This window comes from Sinocyclocheilus anshuiensis, unplaced genomic scaffold, assembly GCF_001515605.1.
Source record: "Sinocyclocheilus anshuiensis isolate Anshui unplaced genomic scaffold, SAMN03320099.WGS_v1.1 scaffold300, whole genome shotgun sequence".
In the NCBI taxonomy this organism is placed as follows: domain Eukaryota; kingdom Metazoa; phylum Chordata; class Actinopteri; order Cypriniformes; family Cyprinidae; genus Sinocyclocheilus; species Sinocyclocheilus anshuiensis.
In genome coordinates this window covers 782,083-800,565 of record NW_015557379.1, presented here as the reverse complement: position 1 = coordinate 800,565, position 18,483 = coordinate 782,083, and the positions used below count along the sequence as shown (strand labels likewise).

The 18,483-nt window shown below is 33.8% G+C and overlaps 1 protein-coding gene across 1 annotated transcript in view; it reads left to right on the top strand.

The window, feature by feature from the left end:
* The window catches only part of LOC107679132 (anaphase-promoting complex subunit 1-like), a 75,772-nt gene that overhangs the window by 25,984 nt on the left and 31,305 nt on the right, over nucleotides 1–18,483 (top strand). The window contains exons 10-20 of the mRNA XM_016474593.1: nucleotides 538–686; nucleotides 4,295–4,373; nucleotides 5,711–5,747; nucleotides 5,875–5,948; nucleotides 7,540–7,718; nucleotides 8,590–8,816; nucleotides 10,936–11,054; nucleotides 12,617–12,888; nucleotides 16,445–16,679; nucleotides 16,803–16,894; nucleotides 18,098–18,232. Coding sequence (XP_016330079.1) covers nucleotides 538–686; nucleotides 4,295–4,373; nucleotides 5,711–5,747; nucleotides 5,875–5,948; nucleotides 7,540–7,718; nucleotides 8,590–8,816; nucleotides 10,936–11,054; nucleotides 12,617–12,888; nucleotides 16,445–16,679; nucleotides 16,803–16,894; nucleotides 18,098–18,232 — 1,598 coding nt within the window. The remainder of the gene's footprint in view (nucleotides 1–537; nucleotides 687–4,294; nucleotides 4,374–5,710; nucleotides 5,748–5,874; nucleotides 5,949–7,539; nucleotides 7,719–8,589; nucleotides 8,817–10,935; nucleotides 11,055–12,616; nucleotides 12,889–16,444; nucleotides 16,680–16,802; nucleotides 16,895–18,097; nucleotides 18,233–18,483) is intronic.

The window sequence follows — 18,483 nt, the reverse complement described above, 5'->3', positions numbered from 1 at the left end:
TAAATTTTAAAACAAGCCCCAAATCAAATAAATAACACAAAATAAATCTCTTCATATAAACAAAATAAGGCTTTGTATGTGCTCTTTCCATTTAAAATTTAGAGGCAACCACTGCATTTTAATCATGATCCAAACAAAGATGCTGCATACATGCAACATGAGCAGTTTTTAATCTAAATTAGATTGTATAATTTTGAAATTTGAAGCAAAAACAGAATGATTTGACTTCTTTTTTGTGAAACCGAAACAGCAGAACTGAATGAGATGCAGATGCACTCTCTGCCAGCAGGTGGTGCTTAAAGCGTTTCCGAAAAGAAAAAAATACCATCTAAACTTTTCTAAAGACAGTAAGTTCCCCTCAGACATACATTCATATAAACTCTTACCCCTAATTGAATCGCGATTTGTTTAGCATCTCAACCGATTTGAATCGTCACGTATTTGAATCGATTTTCAACCGGCTCGCAGTTAATAGTTACATCCCTACTGTTCTTTTAATATTTCTATTCTGCTGTCATGTCTTTCATCCATGTGCAGCTCAGATGGAGCTGATGACTTGGCCGGTGTTCCTGGATGGGGAGGCCCCGTGTGTGTTCAGCTGGCTCAGTCGCTGTCTGAGAGGGCAAGATGTGGCGCCTTTTCCTTATCTGCTTGGCATCTGTGAGAGAACCAAACTACTGGTGCTGGTAAGGACCCAAATCCTCCCTGTGCCACTGAATATGGTCTTTTTACCTGGTTTTATAGGTGCACTCCATCTGTATTCTACAACCCAGTTGACTCCTGAAAAATACAGGTGCTCACATCCTTCTCTAATTGTTCTAAAGTCTGACCAGTTTAGTCCAATTCACAAACGCATGACTGTTATGAGAAGTTCTTTCAGTGAATCATTCAAAAAGCCTTCCAAACTCAGTTTGAATCAGTCTGACGAATCTTTAACTCAGTGAACTCACTGAATCAGTCAGAGCGGTTCTGACTCACTCGCTGAGCTGCAAGCTGTCATTATATTCAATGATGTCCATCTCGAAATAAAGCTTTGTTTAACGGTTTGTGAAAATGATTGTTATTACTGCCTGCTGACTGTGACCAATAACGCAGTTAGAGATTGACGTTATAGTAATTTAGAGAATAGACTGCATTTAAATCTGATTTTCAATCCCAAAACATTGCAGATACCGTTCAAAATTTGGGAGTTGGTAAGATTTTTTATGCATAAGAGGTTTCTTATGCTCACTGAGGCTGCAATTATATAATCAAAAATACAGTAAAAACAGAAATACTGTGAAAAAATATTTTTTTAATATAACTGTTTTTTATTTAAATATAGTGTAAAATGTAATTCATTCCTGTGACGCAGAGCTGAATTTTCAGCATCATTACTCCAGTCTTCACTGTCACGTGATCCTTCAGAAATCATTCAGGTTCTGATTTGCTGCTCAAGAAACATTTCTTATTGTTAGCAATATTTAAAACCATTGTGCTGCTTCATATTTTTGTGGAAACTGTGATTCATTTTATTTTTCAAGAGTCTTTGATGAACAAAGTTCAAAAGAGCATGTAATAAATAGAAATCTTTTGTGACATTATAAATGCATTTGCTGTCACTTTTGATCACATTATTGCGTCTATTCTGAATAAAAGTATTAATTTCTTTAAAACAATCTAACTGACTCCAAACTTCTGAACGGGTGTTGGATGATGCCCAACAGGGAGCGCTAACAGTAAGCAGAGGAACCGGGTGTCCTGCCCTTAACTCACACACATGTTCTATATAAATGTCAAGCAGTTAGATAGCAAAGTGCTGCAAGCTAATCATATTGACATTTTGCGAGCACCGAGTCGTCCCTGGGCATCCTCATGAGCGGGTCAGATGCCCTGCCTTGATTAGTCTGTGGAAGTGGTGGTCTGAATCACTCGAGAGGGCGATAGGAGAGGTCACGGGTGTCATGGTGTGTGTGTTTGTTTTGTACTTCCTTCCATCAGGCAAAGCGAAGTGACGCACAACCCCACCGAGGTGCTGACAAACCGTTACGCAATTATGGGCCGTGTTTACCCCACCGTTCCCATCCCTTAGATTAGAGTCCAGAACATTAGAGCATCCATTTTATTCCTCTGTACTTACACTCCCACTGCCTCTCTCTCTCTCTCTTTTCCAACCCCTTTCTTTCTCCCTATTATATTTAGTGGTAATTGCTAAGGAAAGTATCAGCATTACTGTTTCTCATACAGTACATAGAGTTGTGTTTTTTTGTGGAGCGGGTTGAGGAGAGGTCTGGCGTTCTTTTTCTAAGATATCAGACTTAAGATTTTCACCTGTTTGGACACTTAAATAAATTAAATAGGCCCTTAGACATTGAATAAAGAATCAGAGCCATATCTATCCTGAAGAAAAACAAATGGTGTTAGACTTGCATTTAAAATCTAAATGTTGAAGTTGAAAGACTGAAATAGTATTAGTAAAATGTGTGTAAAGCATGCTTGCATAACCTTTAATTTACAACTTTCTTGTTTGACACTTTCGAAGCTTCCTATCTAATCTCTGCCTGTATATTTACAGTCTGTTCAGAAGTATTTAATTACCAGGTTGATTATACAAGCACAACTTGTGAGAAAGAACTAGTCGTTGGATGTGCCAAAGTTTACCAGGTTATTAGTGGTTTCAAATACATTCGGATTTCAAAGATATTCAGAGTTTTGCTTAAGCCACTAGTAGTAAGTAAAACTAGTTGTCCACAAGGTTAACTTGGTCAATGAACAGATAAGTGTTGTTTTAGTATTATACTGTTATAGTTTTCGTTAATATTTTGAATTAGCTTTATTTTTATATTTTTTAGTTTAATTTTTAGTAATTTATGTGCTTTTGGCTTTTTAAATATTTCTAAATAGTTTTAATTTATTTTCATTTCAGTTTTAGTTTTATTTCCATTAATTTGAGTAGTTTCAGCTAATTTTAGTACTTCAGCGTAAACTTATTTTCATTAGTTGGAACTTATATCACTTCTTTTATTTATTTCTGCTTTGTTTCAGTTAACAAAATGTTTATTATTATTATTATTTTTTTAAATAGTTTTAGTTAACAGTAACTAACAGTAACCACGTTGGGGCAAAACCTGAACATCTGAGGCTGACTAAATCCATATTTAATTACCAGGTTGATTATACAAGCACAACTTGTGAGAAAGAACTAGTCGTTGGATGTGCCAAAGTTTACCAGGTTATTAGTGGTTTCAAATACATTCGGATTTCAAAGATATTCAGAGTTTTGCTTAAGCCACTAGTAGTAAGTAAAACTAGTTGTCCACAAGGTTAACTTGGTCAATGAACAGATAAGTGTTGTTTTAGTATTATACTGTTATAGTTTTCGTTAATATTTTGAATTAGCTTTATTTTTATATTTTTTAGTTTAATTTTTAGTAATTTATGTGCTTTTGGCTTTTTAAATATTTCTAAATAGTTTTAATTTATTTTCATTTCAGTTTTAGTTTTATTTCCATTAATTTGAGTAGTTTCAGCTAATTTTAGTACTTCAGCGTAAACTTATTTTCATTAGTTGGAACTTATATCACTTCTTTTATTTATTTCTGCTTTGTTTCAGTTAACAAAATGTTTATTATTATTATTATTTTTTTAAATCGTTTTAGTTAACAGTAACTAACAGTAACCACGTTGGGGCAAAACCTGAACATCTGAGGCTATGACTAAATCCATTCTTCCTGCTTTATTTCTCAACTGTATTTTGGTCATTTTATTAGTTTTTGTTCATGATCATTTGATTTATTTTTATTTCAGATATATTTTAGTTCTTCAGCTTAAGCTTATTTCATCTAGTTGCCAAGGAAACATTTCAAATCTTTCATTGTATTTTATTTTAGCTTTATTTTTCACTTAATAAAAATCAGTTTTAAAAGTTTATTTAACAACAAAAATATTGGAACAGATTTCGGGCCAATGCAATGCCAATAACTCCATGCTGTGTTACTGCTTAATTTCTGAGTGACAAAATGTGCTTTTGTCATTTTTATTAAATTTTTTTTTCGCATAATAATTTACATTTCTCAGCTGTATTTGAAATTGATGTTCTGAATGAGCCATATTACCTGTGATCTGCGGTTGTTATGCATGCAGTCATGCATGTGGTTGATGACTGCGCTCCTGCATCGTGTCATGATGAAACATGTTTATTCTCCCCTCACACGACTGTCATGACAGCAGCAAACCAAAACCACACAGATGCTGTCCCACTGCTAATACTAACTCTCGTTGCGCCCTGTCCTCTTCCTCTCTGTCTGTCTCTCAGAGTTATGCCCTGTACGTGGTCGGAGATGAGGATGCGATCTCGACAAACATGTTGAAGTACCTCTCCAGGCTGTCAGCAGGTGGGCTGCATGTGTGTGAGATTAGAGGCTAATGAGAGGCTCTTTACTCTCCTCAGGCCTGACACTAGACTTCCTGTCAAGCATGTACATTAATAAATAGGAGGATAAATTCATTTATTTATTACATTACACATGGTAATTTGGATGCACAAATGTAAACCTTTTGGCCGATACTGATACTATGTGTCATAAATTTTAAAACCAGATTGTTCATCACCAATGAACAAGTAGCTGAAATTTTGAGGCTAGTCCAAACTGATAATTCAGTTTTGCTTTTTCTGAGCAAACTCCGTTGGTTTTGCATGGGTTACTTTAGAATAGAGAAATAATTTTGCACATAAATGGCCTTTTGCATTAAAAACAAATTTTGTGTAAATCGTTCAAAAAATTATTCTTGTATGAATTATCCTATTAGATTAAATGCAACAATTTATGTAATGTTTTTTAAAGTGCGCAGAAGTTTGTTTGTGTTTCTTGATTAAGGCCTAACATTAGTGTTGCTCTAACTGCATATATATTAATCGGTTGTAATAATCAGACAATTATTTAAATGTTTAAAAAATAAAATTCATTGCAGTCAGTTCACAAATATTTGTATATAAAATGTATTTTAGACAGACACGAGTCTGGGACAAAAACTCTTGTTATCTGTTTCTATAATAATTGTTATATGCGGATAGTTTTCATTAGCCCTTATCAGGTGACCAGTGTATTTTGCTGTTTATTTATTTATTTTTCGAGCCTACGCTACTATTTGATAGTTTGGGGGTGGTAAGATTTAATGTTTTTGAAAGAAGTCTCCTATCTTCACTAAGGCTGCATTTATTTATACAGAAAAACAGTAGTTTTGAAATATTACAATTGTATTTTTCTATTTGAATGTGTTGTAAAATGTAATTTATTCCTATAATGCAAAGCTGAATTTTCAGCATCATTACTCCAGTCTTCAGTGTGTCACATGATCCTTCAGAAATCATTCTAATATGCTGTTTTACTGCTCAAGAAACCGTTGTGCTGCTTTATATTTTTGTGGAAACCATAATAAAAAAAAATTTGTTTAGGATAAATATAAAGTTCATAAGAACAGCATTAATTGGAAATGGAAATCTTTTGTAGTATTATGAACGTCTTTGTCACTTTTGATCAATTTAATGCAGCCTTGCTGAATAAAAGTATTAATTTCTTTAAAAAAAAAACTTGCTGGCCCTAATCTATTGAATGGTAGTGTATATTTTATTTTTTCATACTCTAGCATTTCAAGTATATTTGATAATGCAAAAACCAGGGAAAATGAATAGGTGAGTGTATAACATTTTTTTTGGTCCATGTTTTCGCAGGGCAAAAGAAAAACACGAGTGATCCTTTTCTGAGAAGGTACCTATGGTTTGTGATTATTGTCATGTGGCCTTATGTTAGTTTTTCTAGATAAGTCTCGGCTCATAAATTCTAGTCAGCTGATTTAGTTTCTCCAGTGTGTTTGATTGTGGGGTGTGTTTCACAGGCAGAGCAGCGTGAAGCCCGCACCTTCATCTGAATGCCTGGCTGAGAAGCTGGTGGTGTGGTTGACCTCTGCAGGTCAGAGTGACACAATCAACACAAGTACACACATGCAAATATGAGTGCTTGGCCAGTAGGGGTGTAACGATCCATCGATATGGATCGATTAAATGTCTAACGATACGATGTATCGATGCCACACGGAAAATATCGCTTTCTGTAGTTTAAATAGGCACCTTATTTTGACACTGTCCACATTTTCGCCAATGTCCGTCTATGCATTACTGCCAACGCATGCATTCTCGTTCAAACTCGCGTGTCTTGACGATAAGACTCTGCCTGAAGGGCGAGCGTAAAAGACACTCGGAATAGTTGACGGAATTGTCGAGCGCTTGTGAGAATTACCTAGTTGGCGAATATCCTAGTAAACACAGTCGGTTAGAACTATGTCTTAACGTAAACAGTTGAGAAAACGCATGTGTATTAGTATATTGGATCCATGCTTTCCTTAGAGTGAAAGCAGACTAACAGAAAACTTCTGTCAAAGAAAAAAAAATCTCTCACTGATTTTGACTGAACAACTTTTATAAGGATTAATCTATATTTAATTTGAAGATGATGCAGTGTTATTTTACATTTGATTATTACATTTCTGTACCTGAAAATTTGTTTTAGATCTACCTGAAAAACCTGAAAAGCACTGTTTATTTAATTTGTGTCTTTGTTATATTGTATTTATTTTCTGCTATTTGGTTATCTGTAGAAAATGTTTTTAGCACCGAGCCCATAGTAGCAGCAAAAAAAAGTCTCAAATAAAGTTTTAACAGCTTTATTTTTGTTTTTGTTTTTTAATTAATTTTTCTACATTAATGTATTTTTTCCTACAACTGGAGTACCTCGTTTGTGTTGTTTCCTAATGAGGATTTACATAATTTTACACATTGCATATTTTAGCACAGAAGCCTGAAAGACTGTCTTGACTGTTGTCATATCTTAAGATTATCTGTCTTTTTTTCAATTATTTATTTTTCTTTATTATTTAAAAAAAAAAACTGTAGGCCTATTTTTTGTTGTGAATGTCCCAATTGAGGAACAGGATGTGAAAATTTAAGATAAATGTTCATGTTATATGTTTTGGTTGCATTTGTAAAGTTAATAAAAATGTAGATGGTTGTTTAAAATAGGTATAATATAATAGTATCGATATATCGATCGATATTCTCCTGTATTGAATCGCATCGAAATCGTATCACTGAGTATGAGAATCGATATCGTATCGTATCGTATCGTATCGTATCTTTCGTTCATTCGGATAAGCTAGATATAAACATGTAAACAGTTCTACTTTAATTTTACTTTGAATGATTATGTTGCTATGCTGTGACAGTAGTTTACCTGAAGGAGAAAGACAGAAAAATTCAGTGCGTACTTCCATTTGGACCTGTTTCAGAAAAGTGTGTATAAAGTATGTTTCAGACTTTATACTGGACTCACAATCCTACTAAAGCTCCTAAATTTCTATTACATTTAGCTTTGAATGTAGATGTCTGGTCAAAATCCACCTGCTCAGATCCTGCAGGCTCTGTTTTTTTAGCTTAGTTTACATTAGATTAGATATATGAGATCTTATATCTTGTGCTTGTTTTTTGTTTGCTTTTTTACACCTCAGGATTTACACTGAAAGATCTGGAGTCGGTTCCGTTTGGTGTGGCTCTGCCAATCAGAGACGCCATCTACCTGTGCAGAGAGCATCCCTGCTCTGATTGGTCTGAGGAGGTCTGCGCTCTGATTGGACGACAGGACCTGACCAGACAAGCTCACAAAGTGACCCTGGCCAATCGTAAATCGGTGAGAAAGTAAATCAGATGTAAAGAAACTAGATCTTGCTTTGCCATTTGAATTTTATTATTATTGGTTTATTATTATGAAAAGTGTTAATGTATTAGTATTAATGAGTACTAGTATTAATATTTAGAATTAGCTTTTATTTTTATATTTTCAGTTTTCATTCTAATTTTAGATTAATTTGTGCTTTTGTAATTTTCATTAGTTTTAGTGCTTTTAAAAAAAAAATTCATGTAGCTTTATTTTTCAGTTTTAGCAATTTTAGTACTTCAGCTTCAAAAGGTCAAGTTTTTCATTTGATATTTTAAAAAGTATTTTTAATAATGCTCAACATAGATTTAGTTAACAATAGCAGCACTGTTTTTACTAGATAAAATGTAAATTATACTGTATTAAGACGATAGTAAAAGAATAAGTCATATAAGACAAAAACATTTTACAAAAGGTGCCTGACTATTTTAACTGTTGCTTTCATTTTGATCGTGCTTCTAATGTTACTTATATTATTCATGTGTTCACACTTGCGTATTCATTATCATACAAAGTGTCAAATAGAAACCTAGGGCACTTAGCAGGGCTCAAAACAAATTTATAAAGCTATTTTTGCCTTTCTAAAAACAATGTTGAATTATTGTCTCCTGGATGGTGGCTTTGCTGAAAATAACTCCCGTCCCCAGTTAAAACAACTACTGTCTGAATAGAGCCGAAGACTTGAATATGGTATTTAAGACCAGTATTTTCTAGTGTAATTACTGTAATTCTGAACTGATGAAGTGAATGCTGCATTATAAAGTAATTATAAAAGAACTGAATTACCCACACTCAAGGACAATGTAATTTCATTGTTCATTCAGTGTGTTTGTGTTTTCTCTAGACTGTGGGTCTGAATGTTATGCTTGAGCCACCAGTCACCAGTGAAGCCGACGAGGAGGAGGATGGTATGACAGACCTGCACCCAGAGGTGACGGGGCTGATCTGGAGTCAGGATCTGAGGGTGCAGGAGGTCCGCCGTCTGCTCCAGAGCTCCAGACCCATCCGGGTCAATGTGCTCCACCTGCCTGAAGTCAGTGACCATGAGTACATAGAGGAGAAGGAGAACAAGTGAGCATACTCAGTATTAAAACAAAATGTTATTTATTGGCATCTATGGTTCCATTAAGAACCTTTAACATCCACGGAACCTTTCTATTCTACAAAAGGTTCTTTATAGTGGAAAAAGGTTCTTTAGATTAGGAAAAAGGGGTTCTTTTAGGAACTGTTCACAGAAAGCTTCTTTGGAGAACCAAAGACAGTTCTTCTATAACTTTTACTCTTAAAAATAAAGGTTCTTTATTGGCATCTATGGTTCCATGTAGAGCCTTTAACATCCAAGGAACCTTTCTATTCCACAAAAGGTTCTTTATAGTGGATAAAGGTTCTTTAGATTAGGAAAAAAGGGTTCTTTTAGGAACTGTTCACAGAAAGGTTCTTTGGAGTACCAAAGACAGTTCTTCTATAACTTTCTATTCTTAAAACAAAATGTTCTTTATTGGCATCTATGGTTCCATTAAGAACCTTTAACATTCACGGAACCTTTCTATTCCACAAATAGTTCTTTATAGTGGAAAAAGGTTCTTTAGATTAGGAAAAAGGGGTTCTTTTAGGAACTGTTCACAGAAAGGTTCTTTGGAGAACCAAAGTCAGTTCTTCTATAACTTTTACTCTTAAAAATAAAGGTTCTTTATTGGCATCTATGGTTCCATGAAGAACCTTTAACATCCAAGGAACCTAAGCACAACAAAAAAATTTAAATGTAAAGATTCCAAAAGTTTTTTTTCATTTTTTTTTTCAGCGATGCCATAGAAGAGCCATTTGTGTTTAAAACACCAGTACAAGCGGCCAAATACAGTAGTATATCTCCAAAATGTTGGCGAAACTGTGGATGTAATGAAGCAAACCATTATCATATATTTTGGGAATGCCTACATATTCAAGAATACTGGAAAGAAATACAGGAGGCTCTTGAATATATTTTTTAGAAGAGACATACCTCTAGAAAGCAGATTGTTGTATTTTGGCTGTGTATATCCAGATATAGTAACAGCAGATAATAAATACCTGATGGGTGTGCTTTTGGCAGCCAGCAAGAAAGCAATCACACATAAATGGTTAAAACAAGAGAGACCAACTTTAGACTACTGGATAGATGTGACCATAGAGATTTATACGATTTATAACCCTTTTTTGGTTAATTTAAAGAAGGATGCATTTCTGGGAAACTGGAGGAAATGGGTTGAATATGTATCAGAAAGAAGGTCTGATTTTGTTGTTATAAATAAATAAAAGATGATCAATATATAGATAGATATATGTAATATAATATATGCTTGTGTGTGTATATGCACATGTTTGCGAATATGCATGTACTCTGTTTAATATCTATATACATAATGAAGGTCATTTGAGGTTATTCTGGATGGAATTGAATTAGGACACATGCTCTCACCCTGGATGTATATAGTTTTTTTTTTTAGTACATTTTATTTTAATGTTACTTTTCTTTGTAAAAAGGAAAGCAGGTTATACTTTGAAATTATTTAAAGAAGGTTGAGTATAATTTATAGTTAAAACATGCTAGGTAATTGTACATAATTGTACAAGATACTCTATGGTTGCATTGAGCATTGTATGTAACTTGAAATATGCTACATGATTGTACTCAAATGAATGTTCACAATAAACAAAAATAAAAAAGAAGAGCCATTTGTGGTTCCCCTAAAGAACCTCTCAGTGAACAATGCATAAAAGAACCGTTTTTTCTTAGTTTGAAGAACATTGTAAAAATCTAAAGAACCTTTTTTTTTTTTTTTTTTACTATGAAGAGTCTTTTGTGCAATGAAAAGATTCCATGGATTTCCTGGAAAGATTCAATCAATGCCAATAAAAAAGCTTTATTTTTAAGAGTGTATGGTGGAAAAAGGTTCTTTATATTAGAAAAAAAAAGATTTTTTTTTAAAATTGTAAATGATTCTTCTGTGGCTTCGCTGCTAATAACTGCCCTTCATTTTTAAAAGTGTTGCTGCAAAAACCTGCTTTTTTAACCTTCCTATTTTTAAGAGTGTAGGTTTCTTCTAAGTGAAGAAAGTAAACGCAAATATGCTGAAATGCGCCCTGTTCTTCTCTAAATCTGTGCCATTCTCTACACTTAAATTCAGCATTGCTCTTCTTATTTTTGTTGCAGGCTGCTGCAGTTGTGCCAGCGCACCATGGCTCTTCCGGTGGGACGGGGACTCTTCACTCTTTTCTCATACCATCCTGTGCCAACCGAACCACTCCCTGTGCCCAAACTCAACCTGACTGGTACTCTCATAAACCACCGCCCATGCTTATGAAGTGTCCTAATGAATAGTTTTACAGGGCTACGAATGCAGTTTTTAAGAGCCCTGTTGAATTTTGTTTGGCAGTAACTGTGCCCAGACGTTGCAAACCTCCCACCATTCCCACCACAGCATTATATCTTTCACTAGCTTCAACAATTTTACGTCAGTTGAAAAGAAAACGTTTGCCCAGGACCCTTAGTGGTCTTTGCTGTTTTTTAAGGCAAGTATCACCATTGCTCATATGTTGGGATTTGAACAACAAAAATATCATGCCGACTTCTGGATGGCCTTTTTCAAACTGGGCTACTAAGTAATGATCCAGAACACCCTAGCAACTGCGTAGCAACACTCCAGTGACCACACTCAAAAAAATATTCAAAAATGTAATATTTATGTATTTGAATTGCGTATAAAATTTCCATTTTAACTAGTGCTGGGCAACGATTAATCGCGATTAATCGCATCCAAAATAAACGTTTTTGTTTATTTAGTGTGTGTGTGTACTGTGTATATTTATTATGTGTATATATAAAGACACACACATACAGTATACTGTATGTTTAGAAAATATTTATATGTATTTACATTTATATTCATATAATTTATATTATATATAAATATATTTAATATATAAACATAACATATTTTTCTTAAATATATACATGCATGTGTGTGTATTTATATATACATAATAAATATACACAGTACACACATATATTATGCAAACAAAAGCTTTTATTTAGGATGCGATTAATCACGATTAATCGTTGCCCAGCACTAATTTTAATATAAAAAAATATTAAACGTAATGCGAATCATATTTGTCAGTCATACATGAATGAACCAGGTAAGAAACAGGCAAGATTTCTGCACTCTATCTAGTGCATATTTACTATCTGCATCTGATTTGTGATTTGGTATTTCTTAAAAAGAAATCATGTTTTCAAAATGCATTTATCCAAATGGCTTAGAATCATAATAAATCTGATCATTATGAAAACAGATCAGTGTATTTGGTTAAACAGTATGAACATTGTGAAACTATGGCTAGCTGTGGAACAAGCAATATTCAGTTATGTAATGTTTGAGATTGAAACAAATGGGATTTATTGATGATGAATATATAAACGTGGTTATTGTGTTTTTAAAACAGACCCAGTTTTTTAGTACTATGACTGACAAATTTGCATCACATTAATTTATTTAGTTAAAAATTGTGATCCAAATGGATGGAAATTTTATATGCAGTTCAAATACATAAATCTTGAGCGTAACTATTTTTTTAAATGGACCCACAACACCCATGCATTGCAATGGCAAGTTTTGCATGGAAAGCACGGACATTTTAGTTCATGCTTTATAGTATCATTTTTATTGAAAAAACTCTTCCTCTGTAATTTACTAGCTAAAGGGCACTAAATGCTGCCTTTTTATGTCTTTCCTCACTTTCCCACCATTTTCTTATTTTATGTGTTATTTTTGCTGAACCCAGCTAACAATGCAGCGTGAATAATGTCCCTTCTTTTTTGTCTTCTCCACCAGGCCGCGCTCCTCCCAGGAACACCATGGTGGACCTGAACAGCGGTAACATCGATGTGCCGCCCAACATGACCTGCTGGCCCAGCTTTCACAACGGTGTGGCGGCTGGTCTTAAGATCGCCCCTGCTTCTCAGGTGGAATCTGCCTGGATTGCGTACAACAAACCCAAAAGTGCCGACCTGGCCAACGAATACGCCGGTTTCCTCATGGCACTGGGCCTCAACGGCCACCTCACTAAACTAGCAACACTTAACATCCATGACTACCTCACCAAGGTCAGTTACAGCCTCAGATGCGAGGTTTTGATGAATGTAGTGATTATGTACTTCAATAATTAGTTTTAGGTCTAGAAAGTGACCCTGCAGTCAATGACGGCAAAAGGATATGATGTCACTCTCCATGTTCCAGTGATATTTCATTATTTATAATATAGTATTATATAATAATTATGTGTTAATACTTTTGTTAATATTTTGAATTAGCTTTTATTTTTATATTTCCATGTTTAAGTTAATTTTAATATAAATTAATTTCAGTTTTAGTATGTTTTGTCATTTTTATAATAAAATATATTTGAATATTTATATATTTTTTAATATTAAAAATAGACTTAATTAATTTTTTCATTCGTTTTTTCCAGTTAGTGCTTACATATAGTTGCCAAGGCATCATTTCTAATTTTTTCATCTAAAATGTATAATTTAATTTATATCAGATTTCAACAAATACAAATGTTTTTAATAGTTTTAGTTGTAGTTAATAGTTTAATAGTTTTAGTTTTCGATAATAATCATATGAATGCATAGCACACACAAATATATATATTTTTTAAATGCATTAATATGATTGCATTAATATGATTAATAGTCATATTAATGCATAACACAAACAAATATATAATTTTATTTCTTGTATATCATAAACCTATCATACATTTAATCATTTAATTTCATCATAATTTCAAAAATATTATAATTTAATTCATATCAACTTTATTTAAATTTAAATCATATGAATGCATAGCACACACAAATATATAATTTTTTATATGCATTAATATGATTGCATTACTATGATTAATAGTCATATTAATGAATAACACAAACAAATATATAATTGTATTTATTGTATATCATAAACCTATCATACATTTAGTAATTTAATTTCATCATAATTTCAAAAATATTGTAATTGAATTTATGTCCACTTTATTTCAATTTAAAATGTTTTTAATAGTTTTAGTTAGTGATAATAACCCCGGGGTCCACAAAGAAAAGTAGACAACCACGTGAAACGACAGCTTTTAAAATGTAAAGATACTACTTAGGCTGGCGTCTTTTCACAAATACTAGGCAAGCGTCTCGTAATTTATTTTACATATTGTATTAATTTACATACTGTATTAATTTAGTCTTTTCAGATGTTTTTTGTAATAAACACTGCATTTGCAAGCATATGACTGCAAGTGAGAAACAAAATCTAGTGTGACCACCTGAAAGACGTCGACAGACGTTTACTAAAGATGGCCCAGATAACCAATCCCATACAGCAGCATGTGACGAATCCAAACATTCATGTGTAGCTAACAGGATGATTCATCTTAGATTACGTGAGTCACCTGCGCTTATCTATAATGGAGATCTAGGTTGGAATCAGGAGTTTGCGGGTGATGTTAATTCTAGTGGTTATTCGGAGGAATAAAACCAGAGCAATTTAGCATAATGGCTTTTAATGGAATTGAGGAAGTTATTAAAAAAGTTAAGTTTCGCTTAATTAGAATTGGACGCTCAGTGATGAAGTGCACTGCAGAAGTAGGCTTGGAGTTGAATTTATTTCTACCTCCTAATGGACCTACAGTTCATAGAGGCTCTTCCTGAAAACCAGACCTCTCTTCCTCCTCCTCCTCCTCCTCCTCCTCCTCGTAATTCTCTTATCTCGCCATTTTTCGCATCGGAGCTGTCAGGTTTGCATGTTTTCTGGGGTTTTTGCTCTCATCCTGTTGTTTTTCTCACATGAAAGGCAAACGTAGAGCTGAGTTTCATTCTGACAGTTCACAGGGCAGTAACGTGTGCTGCTCTCTCATTTCCAGTTAGGCCAGGCTTTGTTGATGCTTTCTGTGGTCGCTGAGCGTATCTGTAATCTATAAGCTATATCGAGCCTTTAGCTAGTTTGGTGTTTACACTGCCCGCTCTCACACGGAGATCTGCGGCCGGGCTTTCTAGTCTCTGATAGTACTCCTGCCGATTTTACAAGAATCTGGTAGAAAAACATCCTGTTTTACTTCATGCACATGTAGAAATGAATGAATGAGTGAGTTTAATGAATGAATAAAATGTTAATTGAGTCCCGAGGTTGCACATCTCACTCTAAATCCATTCTGTGCTTGAATGGAGAGAGATTACTATTTGGACGTTTTGGTCAGATCATGAGATATGGACACACTGACTCTGCTTTAAAACCTGCCTGGCTCTATGCTGGCTACATAGGTGCACAGTGCTCTACATAGGCAGCAACACATAAATCTTTATGCAAAAAGCACAGACCTGACTCTACCGTGTTCCATGTTGCTAATCTAACTTGCAATATTCGGGACGACACTGTAGGATGCAGTTCGATGCTGCTAGTATATAATAAGTTTAGTATTCTCGCTGTTTAGCATTTAGCATTAGATTAGCATTCCATGATGTGGTAATAATCATATTAATGTATAGCACACACAAATATTGGTTAAACATTTTATTTTATACTTTATATCATGATATACTTATATATTTATTTGTATATTGTAAAGATTTATATGTTTATATGAATATTTATAATGAACATTTTATTAGTCAACATATATTTTAATAAATATAAAAATATCTTTATATAGGTATAATTATTTTTATTGTATTAAAATATTTATGTAATAAATAATAAATTATAATTATGTAATAAATATAAAAATAGTATCATATATAATTTTATTGTATTTTATTTGTATTATATCACAATATTTCTAATAATTTTTTATATTGTTCATATACTAATCAATTTTTATAAAACTATTTTATGTATTATAAAATGAATTAATATACTAATAATATATAAAAATGTATGTATATATATATACACACACACACACAATTTTTTATTATGTTATTTCTATATTATATATAAATAAGATTATATACTTAATATATTATTTAAAATAATAATAATATACATATAATTGTTATTATTACTTTTATTTGGTCTTTTTTCTTATTTGGCCTATTTTATAACATATGAGCAATTTATGACATCAAGTTCAAGTTCATTTATTTATAAAGCACATTTAAAACAGCCACAAGACTGACCAAAGTGCTGTACATTAAAATCAAACCATAAACACATAAAACAGAAATGATAAAACATATGAATTTAAAACCAAAAGGAATGACAGAATAATAATCCGAGTAATAATCAAGACCATAATACAATGTAATAAGAATGGGATATTAGTAGGCCTGATCAAACAAGTGTGTTTTTAAAAGTGACTTAAAAATGGATAGGGAAGGTGCCACTCTATAATCTCAAGCGGCAGATTGTTCCATAACTGAGGCCCAACCACAGAAAAAGCTCGATCCGCTCTACGTTTAAGTCTGGACTGAGGAACTAAAAGGAGATTCAGTTTCAGGAGATTCTCCCACTGGATCTTAGACCTCTAGTGGGAGTATAAAAATGCAACAGCTCTGAGGGATAACTAGGGGCTTGGTTATGTAACGATTTATACACCAGTAAGAGAACTTTAAAATCGATTCTAAATTGAATAGGTGACATGGTTGTGTCTTGTCTCCTCTGAATCAGGGTCACGAGATGACGAGTATCGGGCTCCTGCTGGGTGTTTCTGCTGCCAAACTGGGCACCATGGACATGTCCATCACCCGTCTGCTAAGCATCCACATTCCCGCGCTGCTGCCGCCCACCTCCACAGAGCTGGATGTGCCTCACAGCGTGCAAGTGGCCGCTGTGGTCGGCATCGGTCTGGTTTACCAGGGCACCGGTCACCGGCACAACGCAGAGGTGTTACTGGCAGAGATCGGTTCGTGTGTATGATGGCGTCAAATGAAACGAGCTGTTCTCAGTTGTGCTCGTTCATGATTGAATTGTTGAGTTTAGTGTCATATCTGAGTCTGTAACAGCTGTGTGTTGTGTTGTTCCCAAGGACGTCCACCTGGTCCTGAGATGGAGTACTGTACGGATAGGGAGTCCTACTCCCTAGCAGCTGGACTGGCACTTGGCATGGTCTGCCTGGGGGTGAGTGTGTCCAAAGAGTTCCTTTTCCTTGCATAGTCAGCAACAACAGAACCCAGCTTGGAGGAGCACAATGACTAAAAAAATCCCTAAATTATCCACTTTTTCAACAGAACTAAAATTAACGCACACTATCATTATTGTCTTTAGTCCTGTGCAGTTTGTACATGTCAGTGTACAGCTTCTCAAAAATGCCTTTCTGAAGTAGTATTTTTTTTAGTATAATCAGTATAACAATATGAATGTTATATATATTTTTAATTACATTTAATTTATGGAAAAATATGAATATATGATACATTTAAAAATAAATATATAAACATATGTATTAATATAATTATATATAATATAAAAATATAGAATTATTATTTGAAATATGATATAGTAAAAAATTGATAATAGAAGAATTGGACTGATTTGAATGTAAGATAGTAGAATTAAAATAGAATAATATTTAAGTAAAACTTTATAATTGATCGAAGTACAGTTTGGAAAAATATATGTGACCCTGGAGCACAAAAACAGTCTTAAGTCGCTGGGGTATATTTGTAGCAATAGCCAAAAATACATTGTATGGGTTAAAATTATCGATTTTTCTTTTATGCCAAAAATCATTAGGATATTAAATAAAGATCATGTTCCATAAAGATATTTTGTACATTTCCTACCGTAAATATATCAAAACTTAATTTTTGATTAGTAATATGCATTGCTAAGGACTTCATTTGGACAATTTTAAAGGCGATTTTCTCAGTATTTAGATTTTTTTTGCACCCTCAGATTCCAGATTTTCAAATAGTTGTATCTCAGCCAAATATTGTCCTATCCTAACAAACCATGCATCAATGGAAAGCTTATTTATTCAGCTTTCATATGATGTATAAATCTCCATTTCAAAAAATGGACCCTTATGACTGGTTTTGTGGTCCAGGGTCACATATTTAATATTTTTAGTGTGAATTGCCCATAAACACATTATCATGCGCACAAATTATGGGCTATTTCCAAAAAATCTGATTATATGAATAATATTTGAAATGCCATCTGCAGTAATTTACATTTATTTCTATTTTGCAGAAGCGGTGTTTATTATGAAAAGCATGCAGACAATTTCAGCAAATGCATGCATTCTGTGCATCTGTGGGAGATGGGAACCAGAATTATTCCCACGCTGACCCAGCTGTTTTGCTCTCTGCTTCTCTGCAGCACGGCAGTAACCTGATCGGGATGACCGACCTGAACGTGCCCGAGCAGCTCTATCAGTATATGGTGGGAGGTCATCGGCGCACGCATGCTGGCATCAGCAGAGAGAAACACAAGTCTCCCAGCTATCAGATCAAGGTGGAGTCATTACATAACCATCAAAGAGCATGTATTCATCTAGAGATTTTTTGTGCTGAGAATAATGCCACACCTCTCATGTGGTCGTGTTTGACAGTTTAAATTATTGTGTGAGAAAGCAAGGGTTGTTCAGAACCACAACACTGATATGCTGTCTGCTGCATACTATTTATCTCGTGCAGTGAACAGTATATAACAATGAATAAAAGTATGGTGAATTGTCAAATGTCCCAGTTCTATATATATATATA